This window comes from Acanthaster planci, linkage group LG03, assembly GCF_054643075.1.
Source record: "Acanthaster planci isolate LZ-2023a linkage group LG03, COTS_SCS, whole genome shotgun sequence".
In the NCBI taxonomy this organism is placed as follows: Eukaryota; Metazoa; Echinodermata; class Asteroidea; order Valvatida; family Acanthasteridae; genus Acanthaster; species Acanthaster planci.
The window spans coordinates 2,531,898-2,548,341 of NC_141779.1; the positions used below are offsets into that span (position 1 = coordinate 2,531,898).

General features: G+C 38.9%; 1 protein-coding gene across 4 annotated transcripts in view; it reads left to right on the forward strand.

Annotated features, from left to right (window-relative positions):
* Positions 1–13,089, forward strand: part of LOC110985300 (serine/threonine-protein phosphatase 6 regulatory subunit 3-like) — a 34,562-nt gene extending 21,473 nt beyond the window's left edge. For 3 of the 4 annotated variants that reach the window (XM_022246249.2, XM_022246243.2, XM_022246266.2), the window contains 10 exons: positions 1,428–1,525; positions 2,338–2,395; positions 2,635–2,768; positions 3,034–3,173; positions 3,386–3,554; positions 4,565–4,695; positions 5,170–5,281; positions 5,747–6,277; positions 6,761–6,853; positions 6,990–13,089. In XM_022246249.2, coding sequence (XP_022101941.2) covers positions 1,428–1,525; positions 2,338–2,395; positions 2,635–2,768; positions 3,034–3,173; positions 3,386–3,554; positions 4,565–4,695; positions 5,170–5,281; positions 5,747–6,277; positions 6,761–6,853; positions 6,990–7,053 — 1,530 coding nt within the window. In that variant the 3' untranslated portion in view covers positions 7,054–13,089. The remainder of the gene's footprint in view (positions 1–1,427; positions 1,526–2,337; positions 2,396–2,634; positions 2,769–3,033; positions 3,174–3,385; positions 3,555–4,564; positions 4,696–5,169; positions 5,282–5,746; positions 6,278–6,760; positions 6,854–6,989) is intronic. The other variant, XM_022246275.2, reaches the window with a different exon arrangement.
* The last annotated feature ends 3,355 nt before the right edge of the window (positions 13,090–16,444 follow it).

Genomic DNA, 16,444 nt, shown 5'->3' on the forward strand with positions numbered 1-16,444 from the left:
CAGATTGGATAAAGTACTACTGGATTTCCTGAAGTCTTTTCCTTCCAGCTGCATTCTGGACATACTAAATAATCACAAAATAAAAGGAATTTGCATGAAGCAGGACTTGTTTGTTACAACATAAAAATATCTTTCTTTTCGTATGTCTGAAAATAATTTCAGCTTAAGTTGACTCCCCTCGCAAATCAAGCATGTGAAAGTTTCTTTGAGTTGAGTAATTCCAGGGGTGCTCAAGTTAAGCTGAAATGAGATGAAAACCGTATTGTTTTGTGGGAAGGCACACATACTCTGCTAACTGATGCACCAGAATTGTGGCATACTGTTCCTTCAATGACAATTATGGTCTGTCAGTTGGTTGGATAGATTGGAGATAGTTAATGTGCATGTTGCAACCTTGCTATGCTGCCTGCCAAATTGCAATATCAGATATTAGTTGTACGTCTAAAAAGAACATCCAAATGAAAAGGAAACAAAGTCACGCGAAAGCAACAGTTTATACCTCCCTCGTACAAACAGAAAATACTCACACTCTGCATCCTGCTTCATTGTACCTGTTTCCTTTTCTCTTGCGTTCATCCTCTCTCTTATCTTTCTTTTCATTTCCTTGTGTCTTCATCCTTTTCTTTTAAACTAGTCGCAACATTTTGTCAGAATGTACCGCATAATCACCTAACTCTCTGGATAACAAGTGATACGATGCTCAACATTGAATAACAAATTCTCTTGCTGTTGACCTTGTCAACACTTGCTCTTCTTTCAAACTAAAATGTCAGTACTGACCTCAAGTTTGAATTAATTTCTAAAATTATATTGCATTGGCATTTTATGATTTGTTTGTTACTTAAAATGCATTTGGAAAAAGAAAATCAATATGATGATCAAAAGTCACATCTTTATTCTGAAACACCAGTTGCATCCAAAGCAGCCCGTTTTCTTTTTATTGGCAACGCATACATTTACTAGTCTCTTGAAAGCAATTCCATTGAAGTAGATCTCATGCTAGTTTTCTCTTGCATGTGCACTTTTGGTATTGCAAATGCACTGCTTGCTTGCTTGCTTGCTTAGCGTTCTATATTTTCTTAGTAAATATTTTGGTGTCAGTTTACTGGCTGCTGGAGACTCTTGCCCCGAGTTGAGTTCAGGTTTGCAGTGTGTTTGCAGAAACACAAAAGTTTGAAGATGACAATGTTGAACTGATTAAATCTGACCAACTTGGAGGTAACGCAAGCTTCAGGGCAGCTGGTAATGGACACCGACAGGTTGGGTTGGTTGACTCGTTTACTTTGAGTTGATGCATCTTGTCCCTTCGACCAACCCACCCGCTATAAATACTCCTCCCATGAACAGCGTTGTATGCGTGTGTTTTTGTGTGTGTGTGTGCCTTCACCATACATTGTTGCATTTCCTTCGGTCTGCCGCCACGGCAGGCATTCTCTGATTATCAGATGCAACAAATGACGTCCCATTTTATTGACCAGTTTGGATTCAGCGATGAGGACTTCACCAAGCAAGAAGAAAATGTCAAGTAAGCAAAGCAAGTCAGACTTTTAGTCTTGGCTCTCCTTTTCCTTCTGATCCTTTACCTTTATCTTTTTCTCCCAGTGTTTGCTTTGCTTTCATTTGGTCATAGAATTCCAGTTTAGTTTGTGAATTTAGTATGGCAAATTTTAGATGCGCAAGTTCGAGACAATTGCGGAATAAGTAGTGATGTGAAACAGTAATAGTGTGTTGAAAACCACAAGAAATTGATTTTATTTCTTCAAGGTTCATTTCTGATCTTTGGGCTCTTAATTTTGAAGTTTTATTTAGGATCTCAGATTAACTCGTTGTTTTTACATAATTTTTGTCTGTTAGTAAAATGGTCTAAGGGTGTTATCTCCAAAATAGTCAACATGGTTGGTTTTAATTTGCACCCCCCCTGAAAATGTTGTTCAATCTTTTTTCCATTTTCCTGTTACATTTACCTTCTTCCTCTTTTTCCGTTTTATGGTTTCTTTTGTGGGTTTTGCATGACTATTCAATATCTTAATTATCTCCTTGTCTAGGTATGTATCTTTATAATGTTCTCTGCTCTCTGCTGTGTTTTTGTAAGTTATCTTTCCCCTCATGCACCGAAATTCAGCATGAGATCTTCCCCAGAAAAGACAATCAGTAGACTGTCAGGTTGCCATGTGCCTACAGAATAATGTGTTTAAGTTTAACATAAATGTGTGACTGGAAAGCAGTTGGGCATTGTGAAAGATTAGTGGAATTTCTATTGCAGTTCAGGAATTGAATAGGTTTTGTGTTGCTTTCTTTTGTAGTGATTACTTTTCATGTTTCTGCCTTTCTGTGTAGCAATCCATTTGACACAATATCGGATATCAGCTTCTCAATATCAGCAAATGAAGACAATGTAAGTATAATGACCATCCTGACTTGGGAGCTAACTGTCTCTGGCATTATTTGAAATCTCGGTTTTGTTCGAAATTGGGAATTCCTACACGTTTTTCACATTTAAATTTCAAGATATTCTAGTTAAGTGCTCAGTTGTAATTCAACTGGAATTTTTTGGAGAAGGCATTGTTTGAGCTCTTGTTGATTGGAGCCAAATTTGGCTACTGAATTCATATTTCCAATTTTTTTCTTCCCCAGCCCAATTCAGCTTTGTTTGAGGCTTGTTGTAATGAAAGAATATCGAAGTTCAATGATAACAACAGCGATGAAGAAGATATGTGGGAAGAGAAAGAATTAACCTTCTTATCCAGTGTTGATGAGTCTAGAACATGGTAAGCAATAATTTCAGACAAAAATACAATTACCTTTTTTTTCTCAATAATTAGAAGTAGAAAACCATTCACGCTCAAAAGCACAAATGTTGTCTAGTTTCATTGTTAAAAATGTGTGTTGTAAAAGATACGTAAACAGCACATGTCAAGGTTTGAACTTGCCAGTTGTCTCTTTGCAGTTTCCACATAAGGCACAATTTAGTTTGGGGCTGAAGTTGTGAATTTTGTACTAGATTCTAGCTCATGGGTGTATTGTTGATTTCAGCGATTCGACTGCAGGCCTTGGTGCTGCTAGCGATGACAGTGACAGCGAAGATGAACGTACAAAGGAAGCGATGGCAGGCTCCCCTCAACCCTCTCCATCAAATAGCGAAGAGACGAAGATGGATGTGGACTCAGCCGACAGTGAGTTCTCTAATTATCAGTACTTGGAAAGCTCGCAGAGAATTTAGCGGTATTTGTTCATTGTCTATGGCTGTAGAGGATTATAAGTGAATTCTTTGTTGTGGAATTATTTTCAATGTGTCAAATTTACTCATCTTGAACCAAATCCACTTACTTTTCCCAACCTGTCATTTGCATGCTTGTCATTAAATTGTCTTGATTCCTTGCTTAAGCCTGGACAGCCAATTTTGATGACGTTCCCATGGATGGATCTGTTGCTATGGATACAACACCCACAACCTGGCCAGATTCACCCCCTCAAGCACGGTCCAGTCAAGCTCGGGAACCTGAGACAGGCTGGGCTAACTTTGATGACTTCAATGCTGGCTTCAACTCTTCTAGGTACCAGTTCTTTTCAAAATGATATTCCTATTTTTGACCCAATCCCTCTAAAACTTTGTTCGAAATCTGTTTGAGCGCTCCAAAAACTGATTCCTACTATAAATTGGTGTTTTGAAAAGTTTCTCGGTGTGTGTTCACTGGTCAGTCTGTCATGTTGGTAAGTGATTTCAGTTGCTAGCCACAACTTACATTGTCTTCCGATAATAATAGCCTAATTTGAGGAAGGTCAGTATTGTCACTGTTATCTGCCCTGAGTTGAAGGGTGCTCTGAGGGCTGAATCAATTCAAATAATTTATTATTCCAATATTTGACCTTCAATTCGATCGAATTTCCAAATATTCAGTCTTTTCTGACCGGCAGATTGTTGATGATTAATCCATATACAAATCAGTGGCAGTAACACACAGTTGTACATGATAATCACTATAATAGCTTCTTCACGTCTAGGAGTATCTCCAGCCACGATTTAGCAAAATTTAAGAGATGAACATTACTTCTTGCCTCGTTGAAAATTTCTGTGCCTTTTATATTTTTTATGAATAATTTACTTTTTGAGTCGTTCTAAGATTTGTCGCTTTTCATTTGAATCTGCTTGAAACAAGCAAAGACCGTAGATTCAAACAGAAGTTGGTGGTGCGTGCTCAGCACATCCTGTGCCAAATTTACATACATCCTTGCATGTCCCACAGTGAGTTCTAACGAAAGGACTTTCTTTGCTATGCAAAAGCACACCCTCTATTGTTCCTGCTCAGAGCGGATATTACATCTCATCTTCCTCTTTGCGAAGTTTAAATTACCAAAAAGGTTTAGGGAATCATTTTGTCTTTCCAGTCATTGAATGGCCTCCCAAAGTTACTTTGAAAAACAAAACAGCCACCAAATCTCTGATATGAACACGATGCGAGACTCTACAAGACAGACTGCCTTCAACAGACCAGATTATTGTAAACAGTCCTCTTAATGCTATAGACATGAAGGGATTCTATTCATGTATGTTTTGTCACCGCAGTCCTGAGGGTCCTCGGAGTAGCTCTCCCATTGCTATGGATAGTGAGTCCTCCCAAGACGATATCTCAGGCCAAGAAGCTACAAGCAATGAGGCTACACCACTATACCCAGCTCAACCTGGTGCTGCTTATGGTAAAATAACTAGGTTACAATTTGCACTGGATTTCAATGACTACAAAAAATAGATGGGTATGATGCAGCGAGTGTCCAAAAACAAGTGTCTGGTAAATATTGTCTTGAGGAATTTGACTGATAAATATTAGGGCTAACTATTACTTGGTACTACTTGGTACTTGGTTGGTTTCCCCCTGAAACATCCTCTAGGTATCCTCACTAGGAGGCCACGCGGAGGGTCGGTATCTAAGTCTCAGTCTGGTACTTACTTAGTTTCCTTGGTTGGTTATGGAATTGATGTTGTTAGCTTTAGCAGTTAATTCATTAACCCTCATACAATTTTAATTCCATTGATGCTAGAAAAGGAGGATGGGAATGCCTTTAAACACGAGAGCTCTATTAAAAACACATCCACTTAAATCTATCGTAATCGGCGATTTCTGAAAGAAAGTGTGAACTGTTTACACGAGATAGTTTGTTCCTACCTCGCAGTTGTTTCAAGTAACCCAGAACAAGAAAAGCACCCCGAAGACAGCAATCGGAGCACACAGGTGACAAGCATCGGAACATCAACACAGTCTGAGCACAGTGTGCCGGAAGACAGGTGAGATATCGTCATTGATAGATACAGTTGTAGAACGGAGGTAAGCAGGGAGAACATCTGGCAAGATTGCTGATGCAGTATCAAGTAGATATGGTACCTCAAGATGGTAGATTTCAGTGTGGATCTACAGCAGCTGAACTCAGATCAATACTAGTTCATGTTGTGCAATTTCCCATCTGGTAGCCTGTCATGTGGTCTAAAGTAACAGTTATCGTAACGTGTGAAATAATCACAGGTGGCAAGGTGACGTGAGTTGTATTAATTTAAACATATTTGACATTCATAGAACTGATAGTGATCATGCAGTTGGATCGAGAGCCTCTTTCGTGAGGTTTTTATTCCCAGCTTCCCTTAGGACATGGGAGAATATTTCTTTGCTCGTTAATTTTTACGTGGAATCAAAATGAAGAATAATGTGAATATTCAGCAGTGTAAACCTCTGAGTGATTTCTCTTCTTTCTGTAGAGACATGGTGGTGGAACTGTGTTCACAGAGCGGTAATTCCTCATTTAGTCAGGACACTGTCTCCTCATTACACAATTCCTATCCTGCCTTCCCGTTATCCCCGCAACCTGCTGCCCCTCAACCTGACAGCACCGTGGTAGATCCCCAGATGGAGCCACTATCGCCGGGCCAACCTCTTCTGAACTCCGAAATTCAAGCCAAGAATCTCCACGAGATGAGCTCAAGCTCGGACTCTATTAATAGTAACCAATTAATGCAGCAAGAAGTCAAACCTCCACCCCAATTAGAGGCACAAAGCGGTGCTCCCAATTCCTTGGATGGCTCAGGACTTTCTCAGCCTCAGAAACAGGAAGCTGACAGTCATTCAGCACAAGAGGGCGCTGCAGAGGTCAGTAGTGAAGAGACAATCGCTAAACAGAGAAACACTGTGGATGACGTACAACAGCCGGTGTCTACGGTGATTGAAGTGGTTGATGGTAACTGTAGTCAGCCTCAGGATGAAGATGAAGAGGACTTGGAAGACAACTTCAGGTGAGGACACGTGGAGGTGAAGACAAGCCCAAATAATGACTACCATGCTGATCACCAGTCAGAATCAACTTGTTCAGTTCAAGCAAAAGCTTGTACATGTAGATACCAACTAGTGGACAGAATCCGCTTACTTGGCATTCATTTCACAGGCATTAACCACTTGCTACCGGGTGTAATTTGAAGTTGCATGCGCTGAATGCCACAAACAGTGGTATAATCTTTCAAAACAATGACAGATTTCCTTTGCTATTGACAACTGAAAAAAATGTTGGCAATTCCCAGCAGCTTGGTCTTTTGTTCTGAGTACAGTATTTTGTTACAAGGCCCCGCTCTTTTGTCCGATTTCGGACTCCCGGACTGTGCTTATAAAGAACATGTACCCGAAACCGGGCTCCTCGGCAGCATATGGTCACATTTTTGAAAGCGTATTTCACAACGCATGTGATAAAGAAATGATGTTGATAGTGAATTGTTATCTTTCAGCTTCCTGGCGTCAAGTGGTTTGATGAAGGGTGGTCCTGGACTCTCACCTAAACCTAATGGCCCATCGGAGTCAGAGCGTCTAGAAAAAGCAAGGTAAGAAAAATCTACCCTTTCATGATCATCTGCCCATGTTGGTTTGTCTCACTGTCAGAAAGTCCCTTTTTCACACTAAGGACCTGTCAGTGAATTTCAGTCAAGTTTTATTTTCTCTCTGTTTTGGATTGGACAGGGCTGAGGCAACAGCTGCCCTGAACCAGTTCACAGCAGCAACAAAGCAGAATGGACCAGTTTGATCCAGTCTAGACCAGTCCAATGCGGTCCACACAGGATCCCCATCCTGATTAGATGCTCAAGCACCTCTCACGGAGGATAATAAGTGGTTGAACCATGCAAAAGGCAATTAGTTGCAAATGGTGTACCATTTGTATACAAAATTGATTTAGGAAATTTTAAATTTTTTTTAAGGTATTCTTAAAAGTTAAAGTCCATTTATGCTAGGTGTAATATGTAATCTGTATATGGAGAAAACAAAGTTTCCCACAGATAAATGTAACATTAATTTCCCTGCTTTTCTTTTCCTTTTTTTTAAGTATTGCATTTTGTATCAGTCACATTATGTTTGTTGCTTGTAATTTTGGAGTAAGATTGGATTTAATGACAGCATGCACTTCAGATGCACAGTTTCTGTGTATGTTTTTCAGATTGGTAATATGTACCTTGGGCGCTGGCGCTGTATTTGACAACTCATAGCACAAAAGTCTTGTCAAATTGCCCCAGTCCAAAAATCCTGATTTTGAAAACCTTAGCTTGTTTACCAATATTAGGAAATATTTTGAAATCTTGTACATTTGAATGATTACGCTTGATGACAACTTCTCGGAGTCTACCCTCTGCAGTTTTTTCTATCTCCCATCTCACTCCCCCCCCGTCACCAAGTGTGACCTATTATGTCGTCCACCCTAGTACAGTATTGTCCACTTGTACAAAATAGCTGAACAAACAAACAAATCGAATACAATCATTTGTAATGGCACACTGCCTGTCTTGGACAATTTTAGCACTGCTCATGGCCCAAGCATGAGCACACTGGATTACGTTGTTTTTATGTTTTGTTTTTAAATTCGTAAAGAAGGGAACCATAGCGTCATTGTTCCTTTTGTGCACAGCACGCAGTGCTTTCAACTTACAATTTAAATTGAATTTGAAAATGGATTATAAATACCATAGGGAGTTTTTGCAGTTATCTTTAAATTTCCACACCTGTCAAATTTTCTTTAGGGTTCACCCAGTGGCAGGCACGATGCGTCATAAATAGTATTTTTAATGCCCTTCCCTGACCCATTTTGAAATTGAAAGTCAAGGATATGTATAGGCCAAAAGTCAAAACATGTAACCATTTGTATTTTGGCATCAGGTTAGGAAAGTTAGAATTTCTATTTTATTGCACACCAGGATGCTTAATTACCAGACTCAATTAGAAAAAAAAAGGAAACATTAAAATGTGGAATATTAGGACATACATTAAGTTTATAATTTGACTTGATTGCATACGGGCATGTATATGGGCATGATGGTCATGACTTCAAATATCATTTTGTAAATTTCGTTCTGATGTTTTATATTTATCGTATTATTTAGTCAAGAGTGGTATGAATGAGAACAAAATACTGAAATGTTTACTTGTGAGCTGCACTTAAACACTAAGGTTTGGTGTTGCACTGTATGACTGCTGTCATGGCAGTTGGAATAAAATGCTGGTACACAGTCCACAACATCGGAAAGGTTACCTTATTTTCATGGACTTTCTTTCAGTCACCTATTAAACTAATCAGCACATTATTACAAATTTCTTGTTCTTTTGGTTTTCTTGCAGCAGCATCCACTCAGTTTTCAACAAGAAGCAATGAAATTTGGCTTTTCAAATCATTGTACATACGTCTATGTATCTGACTGCAAAGTGTCAGCCTGGGCATGAGCTTGTGTTTAGGATTCCGTTTTGGCCAAGGTTTCTTTGATTTGAAACTAACCACTCAGGGACCTCCGACATGGAGTATTTCAAACAAGACTTTTGCTAGAACATTTTTGCCGAATTACTTGTTAATGTGGCTATTTACCATGCCTTTCATTGTATGAACTATCAACAGGATGCAATGTATTCCCACTGAAAAGTCAAGGAACTGCTTTGTGTTGGGCGGGACCTGTTGATTCTCAATATGGCATACTTTTCTTGCAACAAAATGACAACATTTCTAACACTTGTATCTTTTCTAGCTGAATGTGTATTGCAGGGGTAGTGATTCAAAGCTTATAGGTTTCAATCCTTCATCAATGGTTGTGTTAGTTCCTCCAACACTAATATAAATGCTAAATTAAATGTGTACAGTAATCTTGAACAATTATTAAGTGTGTATGGAATGTGCTGTTATGTTCAAAACAGTCATAAGTCACCAACATTGTACCCCCCCATTGCCTTGCAAAGCGAAACATTAAGATGAATATTATAAATAAGTAAACAAAAAGTATCATTGAATATTTGTTTTAATGGACAGAATGTAAATAGCGCCCTCTATTGTGGAGAGGCTGTTTTTTGTACAGTGTAAGTTGAGCGTATTATAATTTTATTTTTTGTGGGGTTTTCTTGTTAAATACAAAATAAACCTCACTACAAGGTGTATTGGATGGGTGGGATTTTTTAAATGATTATTGTTACCCCAGGTCAGAACTTCACATGGAAATGTGTGGAATGCTGTGAATAAGGAAAGTTTGTGTTCCACTTTCTTTTTTACTTTAATGAAACAACTGAAAAGCTGAATGTTGGATTATGTGCCCTAGTTTGTTTGATACAATGGATACACAATTACATCAATATTGAGTGAGAAGTCATCCAAACGTGCTACCATTTCTTGCGTCAAACAGTTTGAATGATCCAGTAACAAGTGTTCTTGACCAGCAGCCATTGGCCCAGAATGATTACATGACAGGGTAATATAAGCGCATGTCACACATCAGCCAGCGTTGTATGATATCACCCTCATATACACACGTGCCCTACATGTAGCAGTGTACAGGATAATGCATGGACCACAAACTACTGTTTTAAGATTCCTTTTTTGCTCTTAATTTTCCTAAAATATATACATGAAAACATCAAGACAAAGGTAACACTAAACTAGCATTGACTGCTCTGATGTGGGATAAAACATTTTTGACACCCTCAGGGATGTGACACCCGAGATTTGCCCTGGGCACTGTGTATCTCTCGGGTTTTCAAAATGTCATAACCCACATCACAGCAGTCAGCAGTTGTTAAATGTAGCATGTTTGTGTCAGTGAGCAAGTTACCTAGGCAACCAGTCTCCCATTGGTATCAACAACAAACAGAAACAACTTTGGGCTGTATGATGGAGTGCAGATCTTTGCAATAGATTCTATGAATTTGTTATCCCTCTCACAAGTATTGAGCTTCTCTAGGTATTCCTTAAGTGTTAAGAATATCAATTTTCTGGTATATGCTGGAAAGTACCGTTTTGTTCTGTTAGTCATATGTCAAATGATGCCAAAATTTGCTCAAATGCTGACTACTGCTGAAACTGATTTCAGTCAGATTAAGAACACACACGTTTTGTGTCAGTAGAAATTTCATTTTAGCACATTTTGTAAGTTGATGTGCTTGTATAGAGTACCGAAGTGTGATGTCATTTTCAACCAGGGAATGTAGTGCACTTGAATGGAGTACTCGCGTGTGTTGGTTCACGTGCTGGTTCTTGTCTCGTCCCTTTTTACACACTTCAGTACAGGAAATGTTATGTCTGACTCATGAATTAATTTGCTGTTCATCATGTAAATTGCCAGTCAGTATCCATGGTCCTCACTCAGTACTTTCATGTGTGGCTCAGTCCAGTGAAAATGATTGTGAAACACTGGCAGCTGAAGGGGGCGGGGGGCCAATGGCCCCCACTTTTGACGGGGGGGGGGAGCATCCCCCATACACTTTTGGTGGGGCTCAATAGATTGACCGATAAATGGCTGATGCCTGATAGTCTCACAATTGTCCCCCAACCCCCCCCCCACTTTGAAAATCGCTCTGCCTCCTGTGCTGTCAAATCACCCAAACTGTTGTTCATTGAAATGAAGTCAGTGATCCTTAGTCCTGAGATTGAAGTGTGTATGAAAAATACCAATTAGAAACATGTCCATTACACTTGTTTGTAATATCTTCTTTTTCTTGTACACCAACTGGCCTGTTCAGAAGAACTATGAATTTTTTTAACATGAGTTTTAGCTTTTTATTACAGACTATCCATATCCCTTGAGAGAAGGCTACACGCTTGACTATTTAGAGATGGATCTGCAAGATGGAGTCTTTCCGTCTCATGTCTGCATTTGTGTTTGCTTTTTATTTGTTCCAGTTTGTGTGTAATGTAAAAAAAAAATCAAATATTGAACGTAAATGAGATGGTTTTTAAAAGTGGTCCCCAATATGCAAAAGGTGGATTTGTTTCTGAAGTCTGTGCTCACTCCTGTAGCGATTTAAATAGGTGCACTTTGTTGAAAATAATTGTCAGGAAATAGTCTGTTGCTTATTGTAAACTTAAATACATCTTCCTCTATCAAATCCAAACATGCCTTCATAAATTTGAACCTACACAGTCAAAGACATCAGTTTGGTTCAGATTATTAATTCATGTTTCTCCATTTCTACCTCTCTATGACTTTAGTGAATGTACTTCAGTGTGGAGTTTAGCGTGAAACTAAGAGTCCCCTCACAATGGCATATTATTTGAACTTAACTTAAACTTAAAACTATCCAAGCATTACAAACCTGCAACATTTCAAGCCAGTCGAACAAAGTTTTTTCCAGCTGTATTTAAAGGATGCTTTTGTGAGTCGGCATTGTTTCACGTGCTTGGTCAGGAAAGCTATGCTTTTAGCATATGTACTTTTGTGTGAGCAGTACATCTAGATTTGACTGAATTGTCAGAACATGAACTCCTTCGATTCCCAAAGGCTTTCATGTAAGAAAAACTCACCCTTGGTGCTTTTAAAAAAGCTTGGTCGGTACAGAGAATGATGAAAATGTGTAGCTGGTATTTCACATCTGCCAAGGCTGAAAAAGGGTGACAGTTCTACATGTAAATCTTTGTTTTTAAATTAAGTTGGAGACCTTTTTACATATTTTCCCTATCTTTGGATGATCTCTGTTGAAAAGTATTTCATTTTTAACCCCTCTGCATGTATTTTGTCATTAATTGTGCTCATAATTACCATTTGAAATCAATAGGATCAGTTTATTTTTGGCAAATACTCTGAGTTAATTTTGGTTGGGCTGCACATCCTTTCTCTTCTGGCATTTGTGTGTACATTTAGTTTTCTTAGCTTCACCTCTCGTGTAGTAACAACCTACCCACCATTGTTTCCCTAGGATATTTTAAGGAAAAGTATTTTGATCAGTATAGCAATGAGATGCCATTATTTTAATGATTTACTAAAACCTTGAATCGTATAAGAAAAAAAAAGTTACGTCATCTGCCATGATTTGATTGGCAAATACATCTCTACCCGTTATTGATGTGTATTTCTATTTAATGTAAAGGGTTCAAGACCCTGTATTTGACATGCATTTATTTTCCCCAAATGAGTAAGATATTGAAGTGGATATTCTGCTGTCATTCTGTCAAGTTGTAGGCATGAAATTATGTCCAAAGAAAGTTTCGAAAAAAATATTGTAAATACATACAGGAAATGTACATGAGAAGGATGATTTTTCTCTTGCAGTTAAAAGAGGAGAAATACGAAAAATGCTGGTAAACTTGGAGCTCATTCAGCACATGCTAACTTTTTTTTTAATTAACTGAAATTTTTCATTTCCACCGTGTGGACCTGCTGTACATTTCTTGTACCAGTGTTTGTGGTAACTTCAATTTGGCTCAGTCCCTTTGATTGGTTTTATTTGAACAAGACCTGTGCAACGAGTTGAAGAGTCACACATGTTTTGATTTAAACATTTTGTTTCGATTGGTTGGTTTGTTCAGGCACTCCAAGTGGATGGACATATGACATTGACCAGTCAGAAGAAGGGAAGTTGAGAGAGGAGTTTTGATTGGTTCTTTGGTATGGGTGATTGATGATAATTGTTACAAGCTGTATTGTTATTGGCCGCAAGATGTAACTGTACATAAATGTCCATAAATGCAACCTTATAACCTTGGGTAGGTTGCGTTAGTTGTGTGTGTGGGATCATAATTTAAATTGTAGATCAAACACCACCGTTGCAAAAAAAAGATTTAGAAATAAATCCTTCCAATACACTGAGGAACATGAGAAATTAAGACGTATTTGTCAGAAGACTGTTTCTTTGTTTTGGTTTGTAATCCTTTTTGGTTTCACTTTTTACTGCCACAAAAGTTTTATGGGATGTTTTATAAAAAAATTCATATGTCTTGCTTATTTATCATTCTAAACAAATATTTGAATTTGATTCTAGAAACGTGGAGGGTTTTGTTAATTTTTTTTCAGTCAAATGTGTTGCAGCATTTGATGAAAACTAGGGTAGAAATCTGTGTTTGTGTTAGAAGGTAAATGACCTATAAAACTCAAAGAGATGTTTAAAAACCAGCCTGTATATACGTGGCCCCTGCCCGTGGTTCAAACTAAGATTTCTAGTTTTGCATCAGTTGGTCAAGTTTAAAAAGATTCATTCCCAAGTAGTGGATGAGGTTTCAATCTTAAGGAGATAAGGGGTTTGCTGAAATTATTCTGTTCATGTACTGAAAATTGTCTTTAACAGGAGTAATTTAGGTATTTTGTCGATATTTTGTCACTCATTTTTAACAAAAAACTTTTTTTGGGTTGCCCACCTGTCTGGGTATACACGTAGCCCCTGACCGGGGGCCAGTCTATACCGGTTCGGAAGTGTGACGTCACTTCAATTTATACCACGCACACTACACATACGCTGCAAGTAATGTGGATCTTCACCGATCGTCCAATGGGAACCTGCAATCGTGGCGCGTCCGCCTTTGTGACAAATATAAGTCACTTACGAACCGGATACAGAGGGAAATATGGAAGGGCTACGTAGCACCGTGATCAGAATATTGACAACAATATAATATAAAACCAGTGCTCTCGAATATGTGATTGCCGAGCTTTCGAAAACTGAGTACCTTCTTCAGTGCAAGCAGATTCAGTTCACGTTTTTAGCCTGGTTCACAGTCCGTAGATTGTCGTTCGGACTTCGGTAGTGCTAGTCTTGGCAAAAGACACAAGTTAACTGAATGAACTTGCCCTGAACATAGAGCAAGGACACACTTGCTCTATGCCCTGAAGAAGGTACTCAGTGACCGAAAGCTTGGCAATCACATATTACAGAGCACTCATTTTATATTCTTGTCAATATTCGGATACGGAGGGAGTCCGGTAGACTGGCCCCTAGTCTAGGGCTAGGTTTACACGTATACATGATCGACTTTCCTATGGGAAAATGGTCCTCTGAGACTATAGTCTCCACGCCGTGGTGATTCCTGTTGAAATACCGGAGTTCCCTTTGAAAGAGAGAGAGAGAGCCACAATTACAGATTTCATTCAAGTCAAGTTTCCCCATTGTGCTACGGAAAAGAAAAGAAAATCGCCCCCGTTCATAGTCTTGCAACATCGCGCTTGGTAACAGATCGTGCGTAGTGTGACTGCAATAATTAAACCAGTGCGCTTGATTGCATATGGGAATCATTTGTTCATAATTTACATAAAACGGCTTGGCCCTCATTGATACAAGATTGTCAAGACGTTAGTGCAAACAGAGTGCGAGAAAGAAAGAAAAAAGGAACCAAATGCAATCAGCGTTGTCGATCACTATGTCTTTTGCCAAGACTTGCACTATACCAAAGTCCGAACGACAATCTACGGACTGTGAACCAGTCTAAAAAAGTCCGAACGACACTGTATGGATTTGGAACCAGTCTAAAAGCAAGTCGTCTGCTGGATTTTTCGACGCTCGCGCCTAGCGCGCACGTTGAATTCCGGTTCCGCCAATAGGTGCGCGCCTAAAGTTTCAGAACGTGTGCGCGCGCATTACACAAAGCATACATATATACAATATACTATGTTGGCGCGGCCTACCAAATGAAATCCGGATTTTGCAACCTTCTTGGTACGCTGAATTCTCTCAGCATCTACGTCAACGTTCAACCCATACCTTGGTTCCAACCATAGAGCTACAACAGTACACATCCTGACGTTGGGCGGTAGTCGAGAGATTTGGAAGCTGTGACTGGTGAGCTCTAAAATCGCTTAATTCTAGCCGTTATTCACGTGTAGTTTATGGGCCCGTAGTGTGCTACATTACATCCCCATTTTCTGGTACTTCGCAATCTAAATTTGGTGCTGCGCCGCATCAGCCGCCATGGATCTCTCATCCATCTCGCTCGTCAAACCCTGGCCAGTGAAGACCCTGTTTTTAACCAGGTTGCCCACCAGGTAATTTTGTAACGAGTGCTAGCGCTTTTTTGGTCCAGTGCTTCTGCAGTGCCAGTGGTTGTATTTTCTCGCGAAACTTATGAAAAGCTGAGTAATTTGTATACCATATGAATGTGCCATGTATTTCTACAGGCTGAACATGCTGAGTAGGCCTATTGTATTTCTTCCAGCGAGTCAAGATAACAATAACATTAACATGAATTCTTCACTCGATTTCTGCACCAATACTTTGGCTACGTTGGTATCATTGTACATCAGACAAATGGCAAAAAACGGCACTGAATACAAATTCACTGAATACAACTTAACTGTACTTTAAAGGTGTGGATTTTCTATTCCTTGAAACACAGCCAATGATATCTCCCACGTACAACCGTCTGTTTGACAAAGACGATTCGATGATTTAGAGCTGCTCATTAAAAGAAACTGGCCCTGAAAATAAAAAGACATGTAACAATGTCGTTCTAGAACCATGCACCCAGGCCTAAGCCTTTAGAACCAGTTTTAAACCATTCCATCACACTTTTTGTTCCATATTTTAAGCTATTCGACAGATTAACAGTATGAAATTGGTAGTAAAAGATCCAAGAGGATAATTGTTTTTAACTGAAGTCAACAATAAAAGTGTTTTATTTCTTTTGTGTGTTATTTGCTTTAAATAAACCATTTTAAATGTCATGGGTGGTATTTCACGTAATTTCTGAGTTCAGGTTCTTATTTTTTTGTTTGCAAAAAATTTCCAGATTATGACGTTTAATAATTTATGCATTGCATTTAATTTTCCCTTTTTTTTATAAAAAAATGAAGTGCAAGATTCACATCTGTCAGAGAACACATGCCTGCCAGTCTGCTATTTTATGCACTGAAAGACCTCAGCAGTTTTCATTACTTTATTTTACCATTACAACCCTGTGGTACAAGCACTGTAGATGCAGATTGCAGATTACATGCAATTGCAGATTGTTGGTGGATTTGTCTTCAAGTTCCCCTGATCCCTGCCCGATTGTCCCTCATCCAGTAAGAGAAGTTGTATGGATGTTATCCCTCAGAGCCATGTCATGATACATCACTATCTACATGTATAGTTAATGTGCTGTAGAAAGGACGGGGGATAGGCCCCTTTTCCCCATGTTTTTCTTCCTTAAAATTAGTTTGTGGAAAAAAAATCAAGGTTTTGCCAACACTAGGAAACTTTTAAATGTTCTTTGG